Source organism: Protopterus annectens, chromosome 1.part2 (genome assembly GCF_019279795.1).
Source record: "Protopterus annectens isolate FY-2018-M chromosome 1.part2, PAN1.0, whole genome shotgun sequence".
Classification (NCBI taxonomy): Eukaryota; Metazoa; Chordata; order Ceratodontiformes; family Protopteridae; genus Protopterus; species Protopterus annectens.
In genome coordinates, this window is record NC_056727.1 from 691,536,776 (window position 1) to 691,557,965 (window position 21,190).

Sequence of the window (21,190 nt, forward strand, 5' to 3'; positions counted from 1 at the left end):
ACTTCCACAAAACACTACAAGCTAGACCAGGTCTCCAGGGCCAGAGCAGGATTCGCCAGGGCAATCCTGCAGGGATTCTTGGAATCTCCTACCTCAGCCCCCACCTTCACTCCTTTTAGTTGTTATACTCTTCCACAGTATGAATATTGCACCATAGGAATAGAAGAACATAGAGGCACTTTCGCAGCCCCTGATCCCTGCTACTTCGGATTCGCAGGCCTCTACTGAGACCCATTCGGAGACCGGCATGCTGCGAGATGCTTCTTCGACTGTGGAACCTGTGGATATTTCTACCTTGGATGGGTCCGAAGCCGCTGTGCAGGCACCGGCTTCTGAGGGTGTATTCAGGCCTACTGACTTGCATATTAAACCGACGCCATCTTCTTCTTCTTCTTCAAGGCCTAAAACTCGATTCATGCCTAGAAAACCGATGCCCAGACCACATGGTCAAGCCCCCTATGCCTAAAAAACAAATGATAAGAATGGCTGAAGACCTTATTACTCTAAGCCACCCTTCCCACAATAGGAAACCTAGGACTGATTTTCCCTTCTGATTCTTCTGATCAGGATTCTGAAATTTCTGATGTTGTTTGTGTTTCACTGTTGCAGTCATTACATTTGGGTAATCTGCTGGCAGATTGCCCTCAGTCGGCCTGATTAACAAAGTCTTGGGTCCTGCGTCGGTTTCTGTCCCTTCTTCCACGATGTCAGGTCATCAGGGGTATAAAACATGCAGCCGACGCCATTACATCAGTCGTTCTTGCCACGCAATGCCCAAAGCAGAAGCAGTTCGCAAGTGCCGGTCGGCCGACTCCTGAAGTTTTCGTTTTTGAGTTTCAGATCCATAGTCTTCAACTAAAAAGCTAAGTACCCCGTTGGGGAAACTTTTTCTTGCTCCTTACCGATGTCAGTAAAAGTTAATAATTGCATTACTTGTGGGACGCAAATACCTCATAAGGATTTTCACTTGTACTGTATTCCTTGCCTAGGCCCTGACCACAACATACCTTGCTGTCGGTTTTGTGTTTTATTTAAGCAATGCACTTTCAAATGTCAGTACATTTTTGCTTCTAAATATTTTGGCTCACGCTTTAATTATCCAGAAATGTCGTCTGTTAGCAATCCAACTACCGGAATACCTAAAAAATGCAAAGAAAAAGACAGACACAGGCCGTTGAGGTCCAAAACTACCGACGACGTTTCTCCTAAGCCAGTCGCCAATTCGCCGGTTCTCAGTGAGGCCCTTTCGCAGCCCCTGATACCCGCTACTTCTGATTCACAGGCCTCTACTGAGACCCATTTGGAGTCCGGTATGCCGCGAGATGCTTCAATTATGGAACCCACGGATGTCTCTTAACTTGGATGGTTCCGGAGCCGCTGTGCAGGCACCGGCTTCTGAGGGTATTTTCAGGCCTACAGATTTGTATATTAGACCGATGCCATCTTCAAAACTAAGGCCAAAATCTCGATCTATGCCTAAAAGACTGACTCATGGGTCACATGTGCAGGCCCCTATGCCTAAAAAACAAATGATCAAAATGGCTGAAGATTTATTTACTCTGATCAGGGGTAGCCAACCCCCCCTTCTAAGAGGCGTAGGCAAGACATTGATTATGAATCTTCTGAACAGGATTCTATTTCTTCTGACTCTTCTGACGACCAGGAATTGTCTATACCTACTTATGAGGACTCTGATGCAGAAGATTCCATTCCTTCTGCTTCTCCCCCTGAGGTTTTTTCTTTTGGGGAAACTTTACATACCTTAAGGGAACATTTCCACTGGGAAAGTCAGTATTTCTTTGAATCTAAAAAGCGACTTAGGGATTTTCTTCTTCTTCTTCCTCCTCAGTATAGGCCTGTGGCTATACCTCCTGTTCTTGACATTGTTGATGTTTTTTTCAGAATCTAGTATGGCTCCTGATTCTCTGCCTCCGGCTCCTTGTAAGTCAGACAGATACTACAGGGTTCCTGACTCCCAAAAATATATTTTCAAAAATCCTGTTGCAGATCCTGAAACCATTTCTCAGGGTCCCAAGGGCATTAAGGCTTCTACTGCTAAAAATCATACCCCTTCAGATAGAGATTCCAGTGCGCTGGATAGATGGGGTAAGAAGGTTTGCACTTCTGCATCCTTGACAATCAGGGCTTTAAACTCTCAATTTCATATGCTAAAATATCAACAACATATCATGGGACTGCTTAAACAGAAAATGATGTTAATTTCTGACTGTCTGGAAAACAAGAATTTACAGGATTTATTGCATTCAGCTGAACAAGTTGGAAAACATACTTTGCAATGTGGTTTTGATCCTTTGGAGGCCTCTTGCAGTGCTGCTATAACTGGGTCTGTGCTAAGAAGGCATGCTTGGCTCAAAGAGCAAAATCTGCCTGATCATGTTAAAGCAAAATTGTTGGATGCTCCTTTACAACAGCACCGTCTCTTTTGTAATAAGGCTGAAGAAGTTTTAAAAAAGATGGAAGATAAAGCTAAATCTATGCAAACTATGAAAAATTTCTTACAAGTGCAACCTCCAAGATTTAGTAGGCACTGGCTTACTAACAACTGGTCCTTTCCAGTTTCTTTGAGAGCCACTCAAGTCAAACCCAGACTTTCCAAAGGCTCCAGGTTTCAGTCACAAGGGACTTTCAGAACAAAACAATGAGGTGCCTCCTCTTCCAAATCTGGAAACAAGAAGACACCTCCCTATGGTAAGCAGTTTCAATGACTTCCCTTTACACTTACCAAGCACTTAACTTTTAGCCACCCCTTTGGGGGGAAAACTGGTTCTTCATGCAAGAAACTGGCAACTTATAACCCAGGACACATGGGTTTTAAAGATAGTATCCCAGGGATACAGATTTCATTTCCACACGTTGCCAATTCCAAACGGATGGCCGGACCTGCCCCCCCATATCAGTGGGCAGAGGCCCAGAAGCAAGTATTTCCCTCATGAGCATAGAGGCTGTTCAGCCAGTACCAGAAGAGGAAAAGGGACAAGGTTTCTATTGAAGACTTTTCATGGTACCCGGAAAAGACAAATCATGGCATCCAATTCTGGACTTATCCACTCTAAACACCTTTCTGGACATTCCAAAATTCAAAATGCTGACTCTTCACCAGTTACTTCCTATGCTAGGCAAAGATGCCTGGTTGGCAACTCTAGATTTAAAAGAGGCTTACCTGCATACCCAAATTAGGGAATCTTGCAAAAGATACCTCCACTTCAATGCAGGCTACTTGCATTACCAGTTCACTGCACTGCCCTTTGGCTTATCTACTGCACCCAGGGTCTTTACAAACTGCCTGGCTCCAGTAATTGCATTTTGCAGGCAAAGAAATATTCAAATATATCCTTACCTGGACAATTGTCTAATTCAGGCCGATAACAAGGACACTCTTCTAAACCATCTGGCCTTTGTAAAAAGGGTTCTAACTTGTCTAGGGTACACTATAAACGAAAAGAAATCACAACTGGTACCCTCTCAAAAAATTACATTCCTGGGTGCAAGCTTGAATACAACTGCCCAGATGGCTTTCCTTACGCCAGAGAAGCAAACTCATTTGGTGACTTACTTCAAACAGGTGGCCACAAAAAACCTGCTTTCTGCAAGGCAAATACTGCAAGCCTTGGGGTTCATGGCCTCCTGCATTCTTCTAATTCCGTATGCAAGACTGCATATGAGGAAATTTCAGTGGTACTTAAAAAGTCTATGGAGTCAGCATTGTCACAGCCTGGAAACAGTGAATTCCTATCATTACTTGCCTGCAACTAGAGTTCCTATGGTGGGCAGAGGCCTGCCACCAAAACAAGGGACTGTCATTCACACTACCCCCTGCCGCCCAAACCCTAACTACAGACGCATCAGACTATGCTTGAGGGGCACATCTGACAGGGAAGTGTATTCAGGGCAAATGGAGCCCAAATTAAATGCACCTTCATATCAATCAAAAAGAAATGTTAGCTGTACAGAATGCGCTGACAGCCTTCAAGGACTACCTTCATCCAGGACAATTAATGATAAAGACAGACAACACCACGGTTATGTGGTACATAAACAAGCAGTGGGGGTACACACTCCTACCCCCTTTGCAGACTAGCCATGGCATTGTGGAACACGGCCTTGACCTATCAAGTACAACTACAAACTCAATTCCTGCCAGGAAAGATGAATACTCTGGCAGACGAACTAAGCAGAAATCTCATGGACCCACACGAATGGAAACTGGAACCACGGATTTTCAATATGTTGACACGCAAATGGGGGAGCCCAGACATAGTTGTGGGGTGAGGCAAAAAGATCTATCAGTTGGACAAATTTTGCACAAGATCACAAAAAAGCCTGGAAAGTGGATGCTCTATCCTTCAGCTGGAAAAAACTATCAGTCTATGCCTTTCCCCCTCTGCATCTGCTCTCCAAAGTTCTACTGAAAGTCAAACAGGACAAACCAAAATTGATTTTGATTGCTCCAGACTGGCTTGCCAGCACTGGTACCCACTCCTGCGCAATGTGTCACACCTTCCACCGTGGCACCTGCCTCAGACACCTTACTTACTGTCTCAGCAGTGCAACCAAATTCTGCACACGCACCTCCAAACTTTGAATCTTGCAGCGTGGCTAATCACCTAAATTCACCCTTAGCATCCCTCAGCAAACCTGTGATTGTGATAGATGTCATTTTGGAGGTGAGAAGGCCTAGTACTAGAAAATCTTATGTTGACAAATGGAAAAGATTCTGTGCCTGGAATCAATCTCAAGGGATAAGCACAGCAGTGCCCAACATTCTTCAGATTTTACAATACTTAACTGAGATGCTTCACAAGAGCCTGTCCCTTTCTTCCATAAAAATCCATGCCTCAGCCATTTCAGCTCATTACAACACAGAACCTCCCTTCTTCTCTCATCCTCTGCTAAAGCAGTATCTCAGAGGGGCCAAAAACTTAAGACTACCCAGGAGAGCTCCAATCCCTGCCTGATACCTCAATTTTGTATTGGAAAATCTCCCTCTCCCTCCTTTCAAGCCAGCTGCTATTGCAGACTTAAAATTTCTCTCCTGGAAAACAGCTTTCCTTTTAGCAGTCACTTCAGCTAGAAGGATTTCCGAATTACAGGCTCTTATGGTAGTGGAGCCTTTCATCATTTTTCATGCGGACAGGGTATCTCTCAGGACCAGTCCATCCTTCATGCCTTAGGTGGTATCCAGTGTGCTCTTAATCAGACCATTCATTTGCCAACTTTCTTTCCCAATCCACAGAACAAGGGGGAGCAGATTCTGCATTCATTGGATGTACACAGGCAACTTAGATTTTACTTAAATAGGACAAAATCTCAAAGAAAATCTGAACAACTGCTGGTGGAATTTGCTGCAGGAGCAGAGGAAAATGCTATTTCTAAGCAAACCATTTCCAAATGGATAAGCCATTGTATTTGTTTCTGCTATATGCACCATGGAAAAACTATCCCCCAGGGGATCAGATCAAATTCCAGCAGGGCTGCATCTACTTCTACAGCCTTTCTCATTGGTGTTCCTGCCAGGGACATTCTAGAAGCTGCTACCTGGAGCTCCGTTCATACGTTCACCAAACATTACCATTTACCATTTTTCTCTAAAGCCAGAGCTGGCTTTGCCACTGCTGTATTGCAGGGCCTTATAGCTGGTCCTAATGCTGTATAATTCCCTCCACCAAAACATAGCTTTGGGAATCTACCCAAATGTAATGACTGCAATGGTAAAACACGAAGAACATAGTACAGTTGTGTACACTTACCATAAATGTAGATGTTCGAGTGTATTCACTGTTGCAGTCCTGGTTACCCTCCCTCTAGCCCCCTATTTTTCTCTGGCTATACCTCTACTTTCTTTCACTATGCTTAAAAGCCCTTTTGGTGTATTTGCTTTTGGGAATGGAGGTATATTTTTTGTGTTTTATCATTTTATTTGCTCCCCATTTGGGGGGCACTTGACATCTGGGGCAAGAAAAACTGATGTAAGGGTATCTGCTGCATGTTTTATACCCCTGACGTCATGGAAGAAGGGACAGCAACCGATGCAGGACCCAAGACTTTGTTAATCAGGCTGACTGAGGGCAAGCTGCCAGAAGATTACCCAAATGTAATGACTGCAACAGTGAATACACTTGAACATTTACATTTATGGTAAGTGTACACAACTGTACTTTTCTTCTGATGACCAGGATTTGCCCTCATCTACCTATGAGCATTCTGATGCAGAGGACTGCTTCCCCTCCAGAGGATTTCTATTTTGGTGAAACCTTGTATACTTTTAGGGAGCATTTTCGCTGGGAAAGCCAGGATTATTGTGACTCCAAAAAGAAGCTTAGGGAATACTTACTCCTGCCTCAACACAGGCCTTTAGCTATCCCTCCTGTAATGGACATTGTAGATGATGCCTTCTCGGAATCTAGCCTGACCCCTGATTCTTTACCTCCTGCTCCCAGAAAACTTGACGGGTATTACAGGGTACCTGACTGTCACAAGTTCCTCTTTAAAAATCCTACTGCCGATCCTGAGACCATTTCACAGGGACCCAAGGGCATTAAGGCTACTACTGCCAAAAATCCTACCCCCTCTGATAGAGATTCCAAGGCGCTGGATAGATGGGGGTAAGAAGGTATACACTTCTGCACCCTTGGCCATTAGGCCCTTAAGCTGCCAGTTTCATATGTTAAAAGTATTCAGCAGCATATTATTGGATTGCTTAAACAGAAAATTATGTTGATTCCTGACTGTGCTGAAAATAGAGATTTACAGGATTTAAAGCCTTCTGCTGAACAAGTTGGAAAACATACTTTGCAATTTGGTTTTGATTAATTAGAGGCATCTTGCAGGGCTGCTGTCACTGGGTCTGTACTTAGAAGGCATTCTTGGCTTAAGGAGCAATATTTGCCAGATCATGTTAAAGCTAAATTACTGGATGCTCCCTTAAACCATGACCGCCTTTTTGGCAACAAAGCAGAAGTAGTACTTAAAAAGTTGGAGGAAAAAGCTAAATCTATGCAAACTGTTAAAGATTTCCTGCTAGTACCACCTCCCAAATTTAGTAGGCATTGACCCTCTAAGAATTGGTCCTTTCCTGCCTCTTCCAGGCCTTCTCAGTCCAAACCCAGAACATCCAGGCTTCAGTCCCAAGGTTCTCACAGGTCTAAGCAGTGGGGGGCTTCCACTTCCAAAGCAGGGAGTAGTAAGACTCCCCCCATAGTAAACTTTCTCATTTACTTAACTTCAAACCTTCCAAGCCGTGCTCAACTGACTGTTCCTTTAGGGGGGAAAGATTGCCCTGCATGTAAAAAATTGGGAACTCATTACCCAGGACAAATGGGTTTTAAATATAGTTTCCCAAGGATACAGATTCCACTTCCACTCCTTACCAACCCCAAACGGTTGGCCAGACCTACCCCCAAATCAGTGGGCCGAGGCTCAAAAGCAAGTTATCTCTCTTTTAAGCATCAGGGCTATTCATCCTGTCCCAGAAGAAGAATGGGGGGCAAGTTTTCTACTCAAGACCTTTGGTTTCTACTCAAGACTTTTTCTGGTACCCAGAAAAGACAATTCCTGGCATCCTATCCTGGACCTGTCTATCCTAAACACATTTTTTGTAATCCCAAAATTCAAGATGCTAACTCTTCATCAGCTGCTTCCCATGCTAGGCAAAGATGCCTGGTTGGCAACACTGGATTTAAAGGAAGCCTACCTGCACATCCCAATCAGGGAATCTTGCAGAAGGTACCTAAGCTTCAGAGCAGGTTACTTGCACTATCAGGTCTCTGCACTGCCCTTTGTGAATACCCTGGGTGCAGTAGATAAGCCAAAGTGCCTAGCTGCAGTCATTGCATTTTGCCGGCAGAGAAATATTCAAATATATCTATACCTGGAAGATTGTCTAATTCAGGCAGAAAGCCAGGACATACTATTAAATCATCTGGCATTTGTAAAGAAATTGCTAACGTCTCTGGGGTACACCATAAACAAAAAGAAATCGCATCTTGTACCTTGCCAACAAATTGTATTCCTGAGAGCAAGCTTGAATACAACTTCCCAGATGGCCTTCCTCACGCCAGAGAAGCAAGTTCATTTGACAGCCTACTTCAAACTACTGGCCACAAAGACCCAGCTATATACAAGGAAAATACTGCAAGCCCTGGGGTTCATGGCCTCTTGCATTCTACTACTTCCATATGCAAGATTGCATATGAGGAAACTACAATGGTATCTAAAAGGCCTATGGTGTCAACATTCTCAGGATCTAGAGTCAATGATTCCTATCATACCTTGTCTACAGACACAATTCCTTTGGTGGGCAGAGGCCTGCCACCAAAACAAGGGACTGCCATTCACTCTACCCCCTGCTGCCCAAACCCTAACATATGTATGGGGGGCTCACTTGGCAGGGCAGTGCATTCAGGGCAAATGGAACCCAAATCAAATGCACCTGCATATCAATCAAAAAGAAATGTTAGCTGTACAGAATGCTCTGACAGCCTTCAAGGACCACATTCTTCCAGGACAATTATTGGTAAAGACGGACAACACCACTGTTATGTGGTACATAAACAAGCTGGGGAAAACCCACTCATACCCTCTCTGCAGACTAGCCATGGCTCTGTGGAACACAGCCTTCAGCTACCAAGTGCACCTAAAGGCTCAATTCCAGCCAGGAAAGCTCAATACACTGGCAGATGACCTAAGCAGAAATCTCATGGACCCACACGAGTGGAAACTGGAACCAAAAATATTCAACATGTTGAGAAACAAATGGGGGAGCCCAGAGATGGCCGTGTTTGCCTCCCTCCACAACTATCAATTGGACAAATTCTACACAAGGACTCCACACAAGCAAGCTTGGAAAGTGGATGCCCTGTCCTTCACCTGGAAAAACCTCTCAGTTTATGCCTTTTCCTCTGTGCCTCTCCTTTCCAAGGTACTACTAATGATCAAACAGGACAAACCAAGGACAATACTGATTGCACCAGACTGGCCATGCCACCATTGGTACCCCCTCTTGTGCAGTGTGTCACTGCGACACCATGGCACCTGTCTCAGACCCCTGCCCTGCTGTCCCAGCAGGCGGGCCAGATTCTGCACCCACAGCTTCAAATCCTGAAACCTGGCAGCCTGGCTAATTACCTGATCTCTCCGTTACCATCCCTCAGTAAGCAAGTGATGGATGTCATTCTGGAGGCAAGGAGGCCTAGTACTAGAAAATCCTATGCTGAAAAATGGAAAAGATTCTGTTCCTGGAGCCAAACTCAGGAGATGTGCACCTTTGCCCATTTTACCCCATATTCTTCAATACTTAACTGAGATGCTTCACAAGGGCCTTTCCTTTTCTTCCATCAAAATTCATGCCTCAGCCATTTCAGCTTATTACAATACAGAACCACCCCTCTTCTCTCATCCACTGCTGAAGCAATTCTTCAGAGTGGCCAAAAACTTAAGACCACCCAGGAGAACCCCTACTCCAGCCTGGGACCTTAACTTTGTATTGGAAAAGTTCACTATACCTCCCTTTGAGCCAGCTGCAAATGCAGAGTTGAAATTCCTTTCTTGGAATAAAACCTTCCTTCTAGCCATCACTTCAGCATGAAGGGTGTTTGAATTACAGGCCCTCATGGCAGTGGAGCCTTTCATCATCTTTCATGCTGACATGGTGTCCCTCAGGACCAATCCCTCCTTCATGCCCAAGGTGGTATCTAGTGTGGGCCTTAATCAGTCCATTCATTTGCCAACCTTCGTTTCTAATCTACAGAACAAAGGGGAATGAATACTACACTCCTTGGATGTGCACAGACAACTTAGATTTTACTTGGACAGGGCTAAGCCTCTCAGGAAATCTGAACAGCTGCTGGTTGCATTTGCTGCAGGGGCAGAGTGGAAGGCCATTTCAAAGCAAACCATTTCTAAGTGGATAGGCCATTGCATTCATTTCTGCTATAAGCACCATGGAAAACCTACCTCACAGGGGATAAGACCGCATTCAGCCAGGGCTGCATCTACCTCTACAGCCTTTCTCAGAGGTGTCCCTACTAGGGACATCCTAGAAGCTGTTACCTGGAGTTCTGTACATACCTTCACCAGGCATTACCACTTGCCAATTTTTTTCTAAATCCAGAGCTGGCTTTGCCACTGCAGTCTTGCAGGGCCTTACAGCTGGTCCTAATGCTATCTAATTACCTCCTCCCATCCTTAGCTTTGGGAATCTACCCAAATGTGATGATTGCAACAGTGAAACACGAAAAACATAGTACAGTTGTGTACACTTAGCATAAATGTAGATGTTTAAGTGTATTCGTTGTTGCAGTCCAGGTTACCCTCCCTCCAGCCCCCTGACTTCTATTAACTATACTTCTGCTCTTGCTTACTATGCTTAAAGCTTTTTGTTGTATTTGATTTTTGTTGGAGGTGTAACCTTGTATATAAAAGCTTCCCATTATGGGGGCACCTGACATCTGGGGCAAGAAAAACTGTTGTAATGGCATCGGCTGCATGCTTTATACCCCTGACTACCTGATGTCATGGAAGATGAGACAGCAACCAATTTAGGACCCAAGACTTTGATAATTAGGCCGACTGAGCGCTACTGCAAGCAGATAACCCAAATGTGATGACTGCAACAATGAATACACTCAAACATCTACATGTATGGTAAGTGTACACAACTGTACTTTCTGAGGTCTGTGCGTGCAGATGTCACATTTATGTTCCTTGGTTTATGGCCCTGCATGTGACGTCCCACGCACCTACAGCAGCCAGGCTTAAGGTTTTTATATAGGACCTGACGTTGGGTCGCCTGAGGCGGAAAATCCCACAGTATGAATACTGCAGTATGGAAGAGAAGGACATCTATGGTTATGGTAAGATTTTACACAACTATTCTTTACATTTGTTGGCTGTTCACAGATAGTTATGTTTCCATTTTCATAGAACAAAGAATTTCAGAAAAAATTATCAATTATTTGTTTGTTTTGCTGAAGTGAAATTGGGCAATTCAGTTAAAGTAACCTTAGCCAAATGGTTAACTGATTACATTTCCTTTGTCTGTAACAAATTGGGTCGGTCTTTATCAAAAACTGTAAGAGCTCATTCAACCAGGTACGTGGAAACTTCTTCAGTATTTTATCCAGGTCTTCCATGGAAGCTGCAGCTTGGGCTCATCCTTGTACCTTTATTACTCATTACAAATTGGATCTGGTCTCAAGGGGAAGAGCAGCCACTGGCTCAACAGTGCTCAAGAATATCATTCCTTTGAGTCCTCCCAGGATTCAGGTGGCTGAGGACACTGTCCCAAATTTTGAGGAATAAATGAAAATTGACATCGGATAAAGAAGTTATGTACTCACCATAATGTTCCATTTGTGTTGTACATTTTTATTCTTCCTCAACTCCCCTCCCTCCAACTCCCTACCTTTTGGTTTGTGACTTGGAAGAATGAGAAGATAGTAAGGGAACCATTGTTTCTGCTTTTGAGCACCAGGTGTTTCTTGTCGTAATGTTGTTTCTATTTTTCAATAAAGCAAGGCCAGCAAACAAGATCTGAGGTATAGTAGGAAACTAGAGCATTGTGGGTAAGGGAGGAGCTCGGGAATTTGCATTATGCACAAGCTGTAAAAAGCAGCAGAGTCAGATCTGAGGGTTGGATCTGAACCCAATTGAGGAAGAATGAAAATGGACAACACAGACAAAACATTACGGTGAGAACATAACTTCTTTTTTTAATCTCTTTGGTGACCTCAGTTTGCACCAAACTTTCTCATTGATCCATTCACCTTTTATGGCTACTGGGGGGGCGTACTTTATTTGAATTACACAAAAAGTTTGGAATTCAGGAGGTTATTATCGGTCTGTGTGAATGTAGAAACCCAAGTAACACACCTAGACTGGCTGGAAAACACAGTTCTGAATTAGGTAGGAATTAGCTGCCACCAGACTTTCACTTGCTTTGAGGTACACAGACATCAGAGTAAGTATATTTTGTTGGGTTATGGGGGCACAGCCTCTTGCTCTACCTTTTTATTTTTTCATTCTGAAGTTTATATTTGGCCAGGTTTTAGTATTAATTTTCTGCTTTTTGATGTAATGTAACTCTTTTTGCTTAGAACTAGCATTTTGCTGGCAGGAATTTACAGTGACATCAGTATGCTGTCACCGTGCTGCATGCGTTATTAGCAGTGTATGCCTGTTCCTGTCCAAACATAATTTTAACCTGTTAGTGGTATGTTCCTAGTCTCCACCAGGGACAGAAAACTGCAGCTCTAATACTTCACTACCTGCACTCATTTGTATTCTGAGACACTAGCAGAACTGGGGTTTTGCCAGTTCAGGTAGAATTCAGGCCTCTACACAAGCTGGACATTAATTACTGCTTTGTGTACATGGAAATGTTTTTTAAATATGCAGCTCCTAGAATGGGGCTATCCTCATCACTCAGAAATTGTATTTTGATTAAAAGGAAATTGCAATTTTCAGAAAAGAACAACTTTAAGATTTATTTTTTCTCTTGTGTGTATAGCAAAAGAATAAATTATTATTACTATTATTATTATTACTGTTAGTAGTTTTACTAGTATTATTTTTACTATTTTATTAGGAAACCAGTGGAGTTTCATTAACAATAGTTTACAGTCCCAGAGTCTTAGCAGATCAGCTAAAGGTAACAGCAGTCTGGATCGTCTATATTCAAGAAAAATCCGCAAACAGCTTGTTCATCATAAACAGGTAATTTTGTTTTTGTTGGGCGTTGTTCTTTAAAGGTAAGACTGAATTTTTGGAAAGCTAATCAAAGAAGTTCATTGCGCATGTATGGACTGTGTGGCTGTAACTGTTTAGTCAGATGTTTTGAACCATTAATTTAACAGTGAAGATCCTCCTGTGTTGATTTTTAGGGTTGGTACATTCGCTCCAGTTGGCATTTTTACTCTTAAAAACCCTCATTAAGGTATGCAGTTGTATGCCCAAACCTGCATGTATTGTGATGTAATTGATTAATTAAGAGCTGGGTACCCAGGCCATAACCCTGTGGTATAGAAAAAGTCCTCCCTGCAACCCAGGTGAACTAGGTTCAGTTAGCAGGTTCATATGCTGGAAAGCACTTGTCAGGGAGGACGGGACTGAGCGGTCATTGTGGGCTAAATTATCTTGGAGGAAGGGAAGTGATGTGCTTCATCACTGTCCTCTACAGGAGTTTAGAGGTATTGCACGTTAAAGCAATTGGCTGAGCATGCTGTGCTGCAAAGGGGCCAGAAGAGTTTTTCCTTGTGGGATGATGCAGGAGTTTCCTCCAAGTAGCAGCATTCAATGGCATCTCTGCCAACTTGTGAATGGGATCAGGCCAAGGTTGGGAGGGGGTTCCACATGACAGTCAAGTCAGCCTGCTGTCAGTCTTCCACACTCGTGTGAGGAATGACTGGGCAGACAGGGCTGTCACCCTAGCTGGAGAACAGATGGCCTACAGCCAGGGCTCTCATTTCAACTTGGAGTGACTGTGTCTCACCCCACACAGATAAGTGAGAATGGGCTGACTGAGGGCTAGAAAGAGGAGTTTGTAAGGCAGGTCATGTGGCAAAAACAAAGCTAGGTCTTCTGAGCCAACAGTACTTTTTAGCTGCTGTTACAGTTGAGATCTTGATCATTGATATTGTTAGGAATCCTAAATACTTGAATACTGAGTCTCCATGTGATAGTTATATTGCCAGCTGTGATTTGCCCTGACATAGTCTGTAATGTTATAGGGAGTAGCATGATTTCACAAGTTCCCCAAGTTCTCATCCAAAAATTATAGGGAATTCCTTACTTTGAAAGATTGACAATAAGCAAGAGCATCACAAAAGTGACACCGAGATGAGGTTGGAGATTGATTCTTCTAGATATATGTAAGTTAATTGTTCAGTCAACTTCAAGTACCTTCAGTATGGGTTGGAGCCTCCATCTGCATTACCATTGGCTCACACCATTGAGGAGGGGATAGTCATCCTGGGATTTGTTACATTGCTTTGCCCTGGTATAATCTACTGAAATTCAAGGTGATCCTGGTTGTCGTCCTTTGAATAATCTGGTCACAGATCAGCGGTAATCATGACTGAAGGCTCTACTCTTGAGTATATGCCCTAGGTACATGAAGTCAGTAATTCTCAATTGAAGAGGGTTTGTAAGATGTTTCCATGTCATGGTTCATAAGATATCAACTAGAGTGTTTGTGTGCTTGTTCATTTGCATCTCCACAGATCCCTGCCTGATGGCTGCCCTACTTATACTCATCTGGCCATCCCATTATGAGGGGCAGAGCCAGTCATCTCTGGGTTAGGTGATAACTGTGTGACCTATTTGTTCCCACCCAGATAGGTTAATCAGCTAATCCATTTTCCAGCAGTAGGAATGAGGTGGTGGGAAGTAGGCAGCTAGCTGGTCTTGTGGAATGGTGTACCCATCCCTTTGGAGCTTCCTCTCCCTCATGGTGGCTCTTTCTCAGCTCCCCTGCATTCTTTTTGCTTCTGGAAACATACATCCATTTGCTGTCTTCCCTTGCTTGTGCACTTGCACACTGGAAGATTGTAATAGGTATTGCCTAAAAGATGAGCCAATCCCCCCTCCCCCATAGTGGACAGACTGGCAGCAGTTGCTCACTTCCATCTTCTTTTTCTGCCTTGGCTCTGTTAGTGCCTAAACCATTATTTCGAACCTAAGCCATAGTCATAGTTGTATTCCTCCCTGCCACAGAGCCAGGCTAGCATCAATTAGATGATTAATGTCTAGTGAGAACTTTATTCATGTTGTGAGGTTGCACCCTTAGAGAGTCTGGTCTGTAGCTTGCAGTGATCTCCAGTGAGCTAACATTCATGCAATAGTGTGCCACTTGCTGGTTCTCTAATGCCCATTGCTTATCATCCTCGTGATCCCAAGTGCAAATATACTGTTAGTGAGTGATAATGGTACTGTCACATTCCAGCTGCTGTGAAAAGTTAGGGGATTCTGAAGCCACTTTGTTAGAGATAGAGAAGGAAGATAAAGATTCAGCTCCTTCTGCAGACTGACCACAGGATGACCACCTCCTTTTGAGAGGCTTTTAGGCTTAGGAGAAATAGCTGGGACTGACTTAAGTTGTCTCCTCCAGAGTCTGTCACAGAAATGCCTGGTATATATCTTAAAAAACTTGCTTGTTCCTGCTCTAAAGCTATTCATTAGGGGTCTAGTTTATGCTACCTAGACACACCTTACTTTTCCCGTTTGGATCCCAGAAAGGATGATGCTCTTTGCAAGCTCTTGCATGAAGGGATAAGGCAAAATTACTAAGCATGCTAGTGCTGAGTCCATCATCTTTTTTGGTTCAGCAAAGATCTGAGGCTACATGTTCTCACCATGTTGCCATGTGACAGAGTATAGGGTTTTGGACAGGTGTGGAAAGAGTGCATAGTCCTCTGCTAGGACATAGAACCCTCAAATATTCATGCCATCTGTTAGTGTGAGTCTGCCAAGTGTAGAAGGAAGGCTGTAGATAATCTCAAGATCTACATATAGCCTGGTTTCATGGGGAACCTCCATATTTCTCCCTCCAGATTTTGCAGTGGGCTTTCTGTCACTGAAATACCAGGAATCCACTTTTCTCCCTGCTGCAAGGAGGCATTTCTGGGTGCAGTTCTTGAGACCAAAGAGCATGCATATACTTTTCCCCGTAGAAGAGATTTCAGTACTGAAAACATTTTTCTCAGAAGCAGCAGAGTAGTGGTATATGCCAAAAGCACCATTCTGAAGGTTCGTGGAAACTTGTCCTCCACTTATCATGGATCTCTTTACCAGTTTACACAAGACATTCAGTTGTACCTAAGGAAACTGTGATGCCAGCATCTCCATCTACTCAAGAGGGTATTACCACTTGTATCTGCCATCCACAGAAAGTTTAGATTAATGACTTCTCTGGAGATAGCCATCCTGGGGGTGCCATTTGTGATCCCACATAGGATCCACACTTTGATGATGCAGCCATCAGATTTAGGCTGGGAGGTCCACACAGAAACTGTAAGGAAGATGGAGCAACTGGTTAAAAACCAAACATATTAGTATCAAATATGTTGGTCGTCTTTGTTTTTGCATTTCAGATTTTCAAATCTGGAAACCACTTGTCCAACAAGTGGTCATAGATGACACCCTAGTCATGTGGTATATCAGTAAGTAAGGGGGAACTTGCCTTCGGGACAAGAAATTAAACCTAGAAATCTTACTGAAATTGGTGAAGATATGGAGCAGCCCAGAGCATGATCTGATTACTTCCCTGAGAATCACCCAATCTGAAACTTTTGTGCAAGATACCTTTGCAAAGGTTCTTTAGCCATGAATGCAGTGCCAACCCTTATCCTCCTCAAGGTAAGGCAAGACAAGACAGGGCCAGCATAATATTGGTGGCTCCTCTTTTGCCTAGATCTCCCATTTGTTTCCTTTAAAGAACCCACACTCTTCCCTCACTTAAAATTTGCTAATTAAACAAAGAATGCTGGTCTATCCAGATCTGAAACGCTTCAAAATGACAGTATGGGAGATGGCCCCAAATCCTGTACTGGATTTCTTTTTCCACTGAGGTGTATGTATACTAAAGAAAGCCAGAATACCTGCTAGAGAGAACCCCTCTTTGGCTAAGTGGAACAGATTTTCTAGTTGCTGTAAAGAACATGATGTGTAACCCAAGACAGCCACAGTTCATTACCAATCCCTTTGATAAGGGTCAGTGTTATACCTCATCCAGGTTTCTTTTTGGCTGTCTTGACTTGCTTGGCTCTGCAGTCAGGCAGATCTTACTGAGACTTTCATTTGATGCCCCCAAGGAAATCTGTGACCCCAAGTACCATAACTTGTAATAGAAATGCAAACTTTCCCTCCCTTCAAACTAGTCAGTTCAGCATTGATCATATCCTTATTCTAGAAGACACTTATCCTAGTGGTTGGTACCTCAGCTAGTAGAATTTCAGACCTGCAGGCCTTAATATGCAAAAAGCCCTATATAATATTCTACAAGGACATGGTGGCCCCTCAAGTCCAGTCTTTCTGTTATGTAAGAGTTAATTGTAGAGATGTTCTTGACTAGGCCATTCAACTCCCTATCTTTCTACCTGTTTAGAAAAGTGGAGGAAGAATTTCTGCACTTCATGGATGTGCATAGACAAATGAGATAGTATACTGATGGAACAAAGGACTTCAGGCAAACATGTCATCTCTTCTCAGACAGTCTCTTTCATACCAGGAAAACTGGGCAGACCAGTCTCCAAATACCCCACCCCAAGTTACTGGCTGGTCACAACTCTTTGTATTGTGGACACTATTGAAAAAACTTGCAAGGGTTCATTAAACTCACTTTTCAAGGGCAGCAGCCAGTAGATCTGCCTTTTTCAAGAAATGTTTTCATTCAGAGTACTCATAAGATAGCTGCCTGGACCTCCACCCACACTTTATCTGGGTATTATAAGCTAGATAATCTGCACAGTAACATAGCAGGGTTTGCCAGCGTAGTTTTGCAAAGTCTTTGTTTTCCTCCACCTTAGATTTATGGCCAGATTTTATACTTCTTCAGTACCATTCTGTTCATTATGAATGGTGATGCAATAGAAATTCTTACAATGAGCATAGTGCAGTTATATGAGCATGTTGTTCGTTACAGTATCTGTGCAAGCAGATGGATCATTGGTGTAGTATAAGTTGCCTTCCTCCTAATCCATGGCATATTCAGTCTCCTCATTATGCTCAAGAGCCTACTAAATCTAAGTTTAGAGGCATGCTCTTGTACTGGATCCTTTGTATTGTATAGAAGATTACCTTTTCAGACCTGAGCACAGAGTCTTTGTGCAGTCATTCTTCTTGATGACCCCCTAAAGAAATTAATATGATGCAGATTAATCTTCCCTTTGCCCCATGCATCATACTAATAGGGAAAGTCCAGGTTTGAGGACATTAGGCTGGACTGTTTAATGTCCAGCTGCAGCATAATTCCACTCATTATGAATGATACTGCAGTAGTAATCCTTCATCTTAAATACATACTTTAATGATGAATGTGCTCCTACAGTTGTACTTTTTTCTTAATAGCCCACTTCTTGTGTCATCATTTCTTAAAACGGACTACTGTGCATTTTGCTAGTGAATTTTGTAACTCAACAGAATAGTATTTTGACTGTCTTCATCTTAGTAGTGTAAGCATCTTCAGAATCTGAGGGCATCAGTCTCTGAAAGAAAAAAAATGGCAAGTGACACTCAGTGTAGGCTAATAACTCCCAAATTTATTTTCGGTTGCTGCTGATTTTTTGTATTTCTCTTCAAGAAAAGTAAAAGAAAGGCTTTTTCCAACATTAATTTGCAGAAATGTAGCACAGTAAACCTTTTCTGCCTTCTTAGTTAATTGATGGTGTGGAATAGGTAGATTTACAGGATACAAAGGGTTTATTTTTGGATAAATTTTCTTGAAGGAAAACAAGTTCTTGTAGTTGCCAGGTGGGCTGTTTCAGCACTGAGAATTATATATTACTTCCAAACAAACTCTTAAAAGCAAATGCATTTTGCAAGAGGGGCTGGAATTTACTGGAGGAAATCTACAATGTAACCAAGGTACTGGGAGCAAATAATTCTGAAAGGAAAGATAGCAGGAAAAATACAAAAAAAGTGCTGAGAATTGCACCAGGATACTCCAAAACATGAATGCAACAAATATAAACGCTGTTCTTGAAGCAAAGGAAATTTATTTAACGAAACACAGTACTTGTAAAGTGTTTTTCGTCCCACTAAATAGTGGGACGACTTCAGACAAATAAATGTTCTCAACTGCTGTTTAAATAACCCTGTCCTATATTTAATAGGACCACACCTAATTGATACAATTAAAATCAAAGTAACAGTTGGTGGTTTAAATTAGTAAGAGTAAAAGATGCAGGCATTAACACTGTGTGCAAAACCATCATGTAACGCAATGTGTTCAACAAATCAAACACATGATTTAAACTGTTCTAACACCCACATATATTAAATAATTATTAATATTTACTGTGTAAAATGTGTTTACTTATAAAGAATAATACTGTAAAAAAATAAGTAAATATATATATATATATATATATATATATATATGTAGCAGCTGCGGCAAAAGAGCCATGCATAAAAGGTCACCAACAGATAAGAGACCACACAAAATACACATTTTACATATAAAAATATATAAAAAACATAAAAATCAGTAGGTATATGTCTGAACAACTAATTCATGTTCCCACAAAGTAAAGGCATACACACCTTCAAGTTTTGTGGTGCAAGTAACATATAATAAATATATTTACATTTAATAAATATCAGAATATACATTTTACCTATAAAAATGTATAAAAACCTTCAAGCTTTGTGATGCAAGCAGCTAATATAGTAAATATATATGTACATTTAATTAATGTGATGTGTGTAAATGAAATATGAATAAATATAAATATAAGAATTAAAAATTAAATATAATGTAAAGAGCCTGACTGTTGCCTGGTCAAACTCCTCATTTTTAAAATGGGATATATAGAGCAAGTCTCATTAAGGCCTGGGAATGAACAAGCATTGGTACGAAGTTGCCAATACAGTTGTAGTATTTCCAACCGTACAGAGTCAGGGCCCCCCCGACCATCATTTTGAACACAGTCTACCGCCTTAAATGAAAATGTATGGTGGAGAAAATCACTAACATGTTTGGCTAATGCATTTTCTAATTTGCCTTTCTTTATATAGTAAAGATGTTCGTACATCTTCTCACGTAGCCTTCTATCTGTTTACCAAAGTAAAATGCTAAACATTGTTGGCATTGTGCAACATAAACAACACCTTTGAACTGGCAATTGAATCTATTTTTACCTTAAATGTATGGTTTCTAATTTTGAAGGTGTCACCAGTGGCTATATTAGGACAGAAGTTACACACGTTATATTGAAACATACCCTTTCTCCATGGCAACTTTGGGGTATTACTCCATGATTTGCTTCAAATTCCTTCCCCTTTTCCACACTATTTTAGGTGTGTTAGGCAATTTGTTTCTTAACTCATTGTCGTTGAAAATCAATGGCCAATTTTTGTGGATGATAGACTAAATAAATTCACTATTGGTACTAAAGGGTGTTATAAAAGACAAATTCAATTGGTTATTTTCACTGTGTTGAGTCTGAATTGTGATGTGTAGGCATTTATCCAGGACTGGTTGGAAAAAAACTAACCTTCTCTTTTCTTGGACTTCCTCAATGAGGTTAATAATCAGTTGTTTTGGATAACCTCGGTTGGTAAACATATTTTGTAATGTTTCACATTCTTCTAAAAAATCAAGCTCCCTTGATACCATCCGAGCGGCCCGGACCCAACTGCCCTTTCACTACAGATCTCTTTTGGTACTAAGGGTGGTTACTTTCATAATGTAAGAAACTATTGGAATAAGTATCCTTTCTGTAAGTCTTAGCACAGTAGGTTTTGTTCTGAAAGTCTTTCCATAGTTCTACATCTAAATAGACAATCCTGTCCTTACCAAATGTGTACGTGAATTCCAAGAATTCAGAACTGGTATTAAAATAGGTTACAATGTTCTTCGCTTCATTTTCGTCTCCTTGGATTAAAATAAAAATGTCATCAAGGAAAAGTGTGTAGAGTTTAATCTGATTGTTCACTTTTCAGCACAATTTCCTGCTCCCAGTAAGCCATCACTAAGTTTGCAAAACTACCTCCACATGTGGATCCCATGGCGACCCCTACTTTCTGGAGGTAAATTTTGTTATTAAAGGTCAAACAGTTGTAAGACAAAACAATGTCTAATAACTCTAAAACAAGTGATAGTTCAGCTTGGGCATTTCTGCAAAAGGAGGCAAACCCATTCTATACCAAGCTCGTGGGGTATACATGAGTACAAAATCCCTCACATCTACAGTTAAAAAATGAAGATTCTCATCAAATGTGAGGGTATTAATTTTCTCAAGAAATGACGAGAATCCTTACAAATGTCCACTTCCTGTTTCACATATTTTTGTAGTATATTGTCTACTACTTTCGTACAAGGATAAGTGATACTGTTCCTTCCATCAACTAGTGGTCTCATGGGAGGGTCGGAAAGTGATTTATGAATCTTAGGAATACCAAATAAAATAGGAGTCCTGGGTGTAATAATAATGAGATAATTAAATGTTTGCAGGTC

The 21,190-nt window shown here is 41.9% G+C and overlaps 1 protein-coding gene across 8 annotated transcripts in view; it reads left to right on the top strand.

Moving 5' to 3' along the window:
- Positions 1-21,190, top strand: part of BIRC6 (baculoviral IAP repeat containing 6) — a 4,524,268-nt gene that overhangs the window by 2,310,354 nt on the left and 2,192,724 nt on the right. For all 8 annotated transcript variants that reach the window (XM_044058419.1, XM_044058463.1, XM_044058448.1 and 5 more), the window contains exon 33: positions 12,605-12,732. In XM_044058419.1, the coding sequence (XP_043914354.1) occupies positions 12,605-12,732 (128 nt within the window). The remainder of the gene's footprint in view (positions 1-12,604; positions 12,733-21,190) is intronic.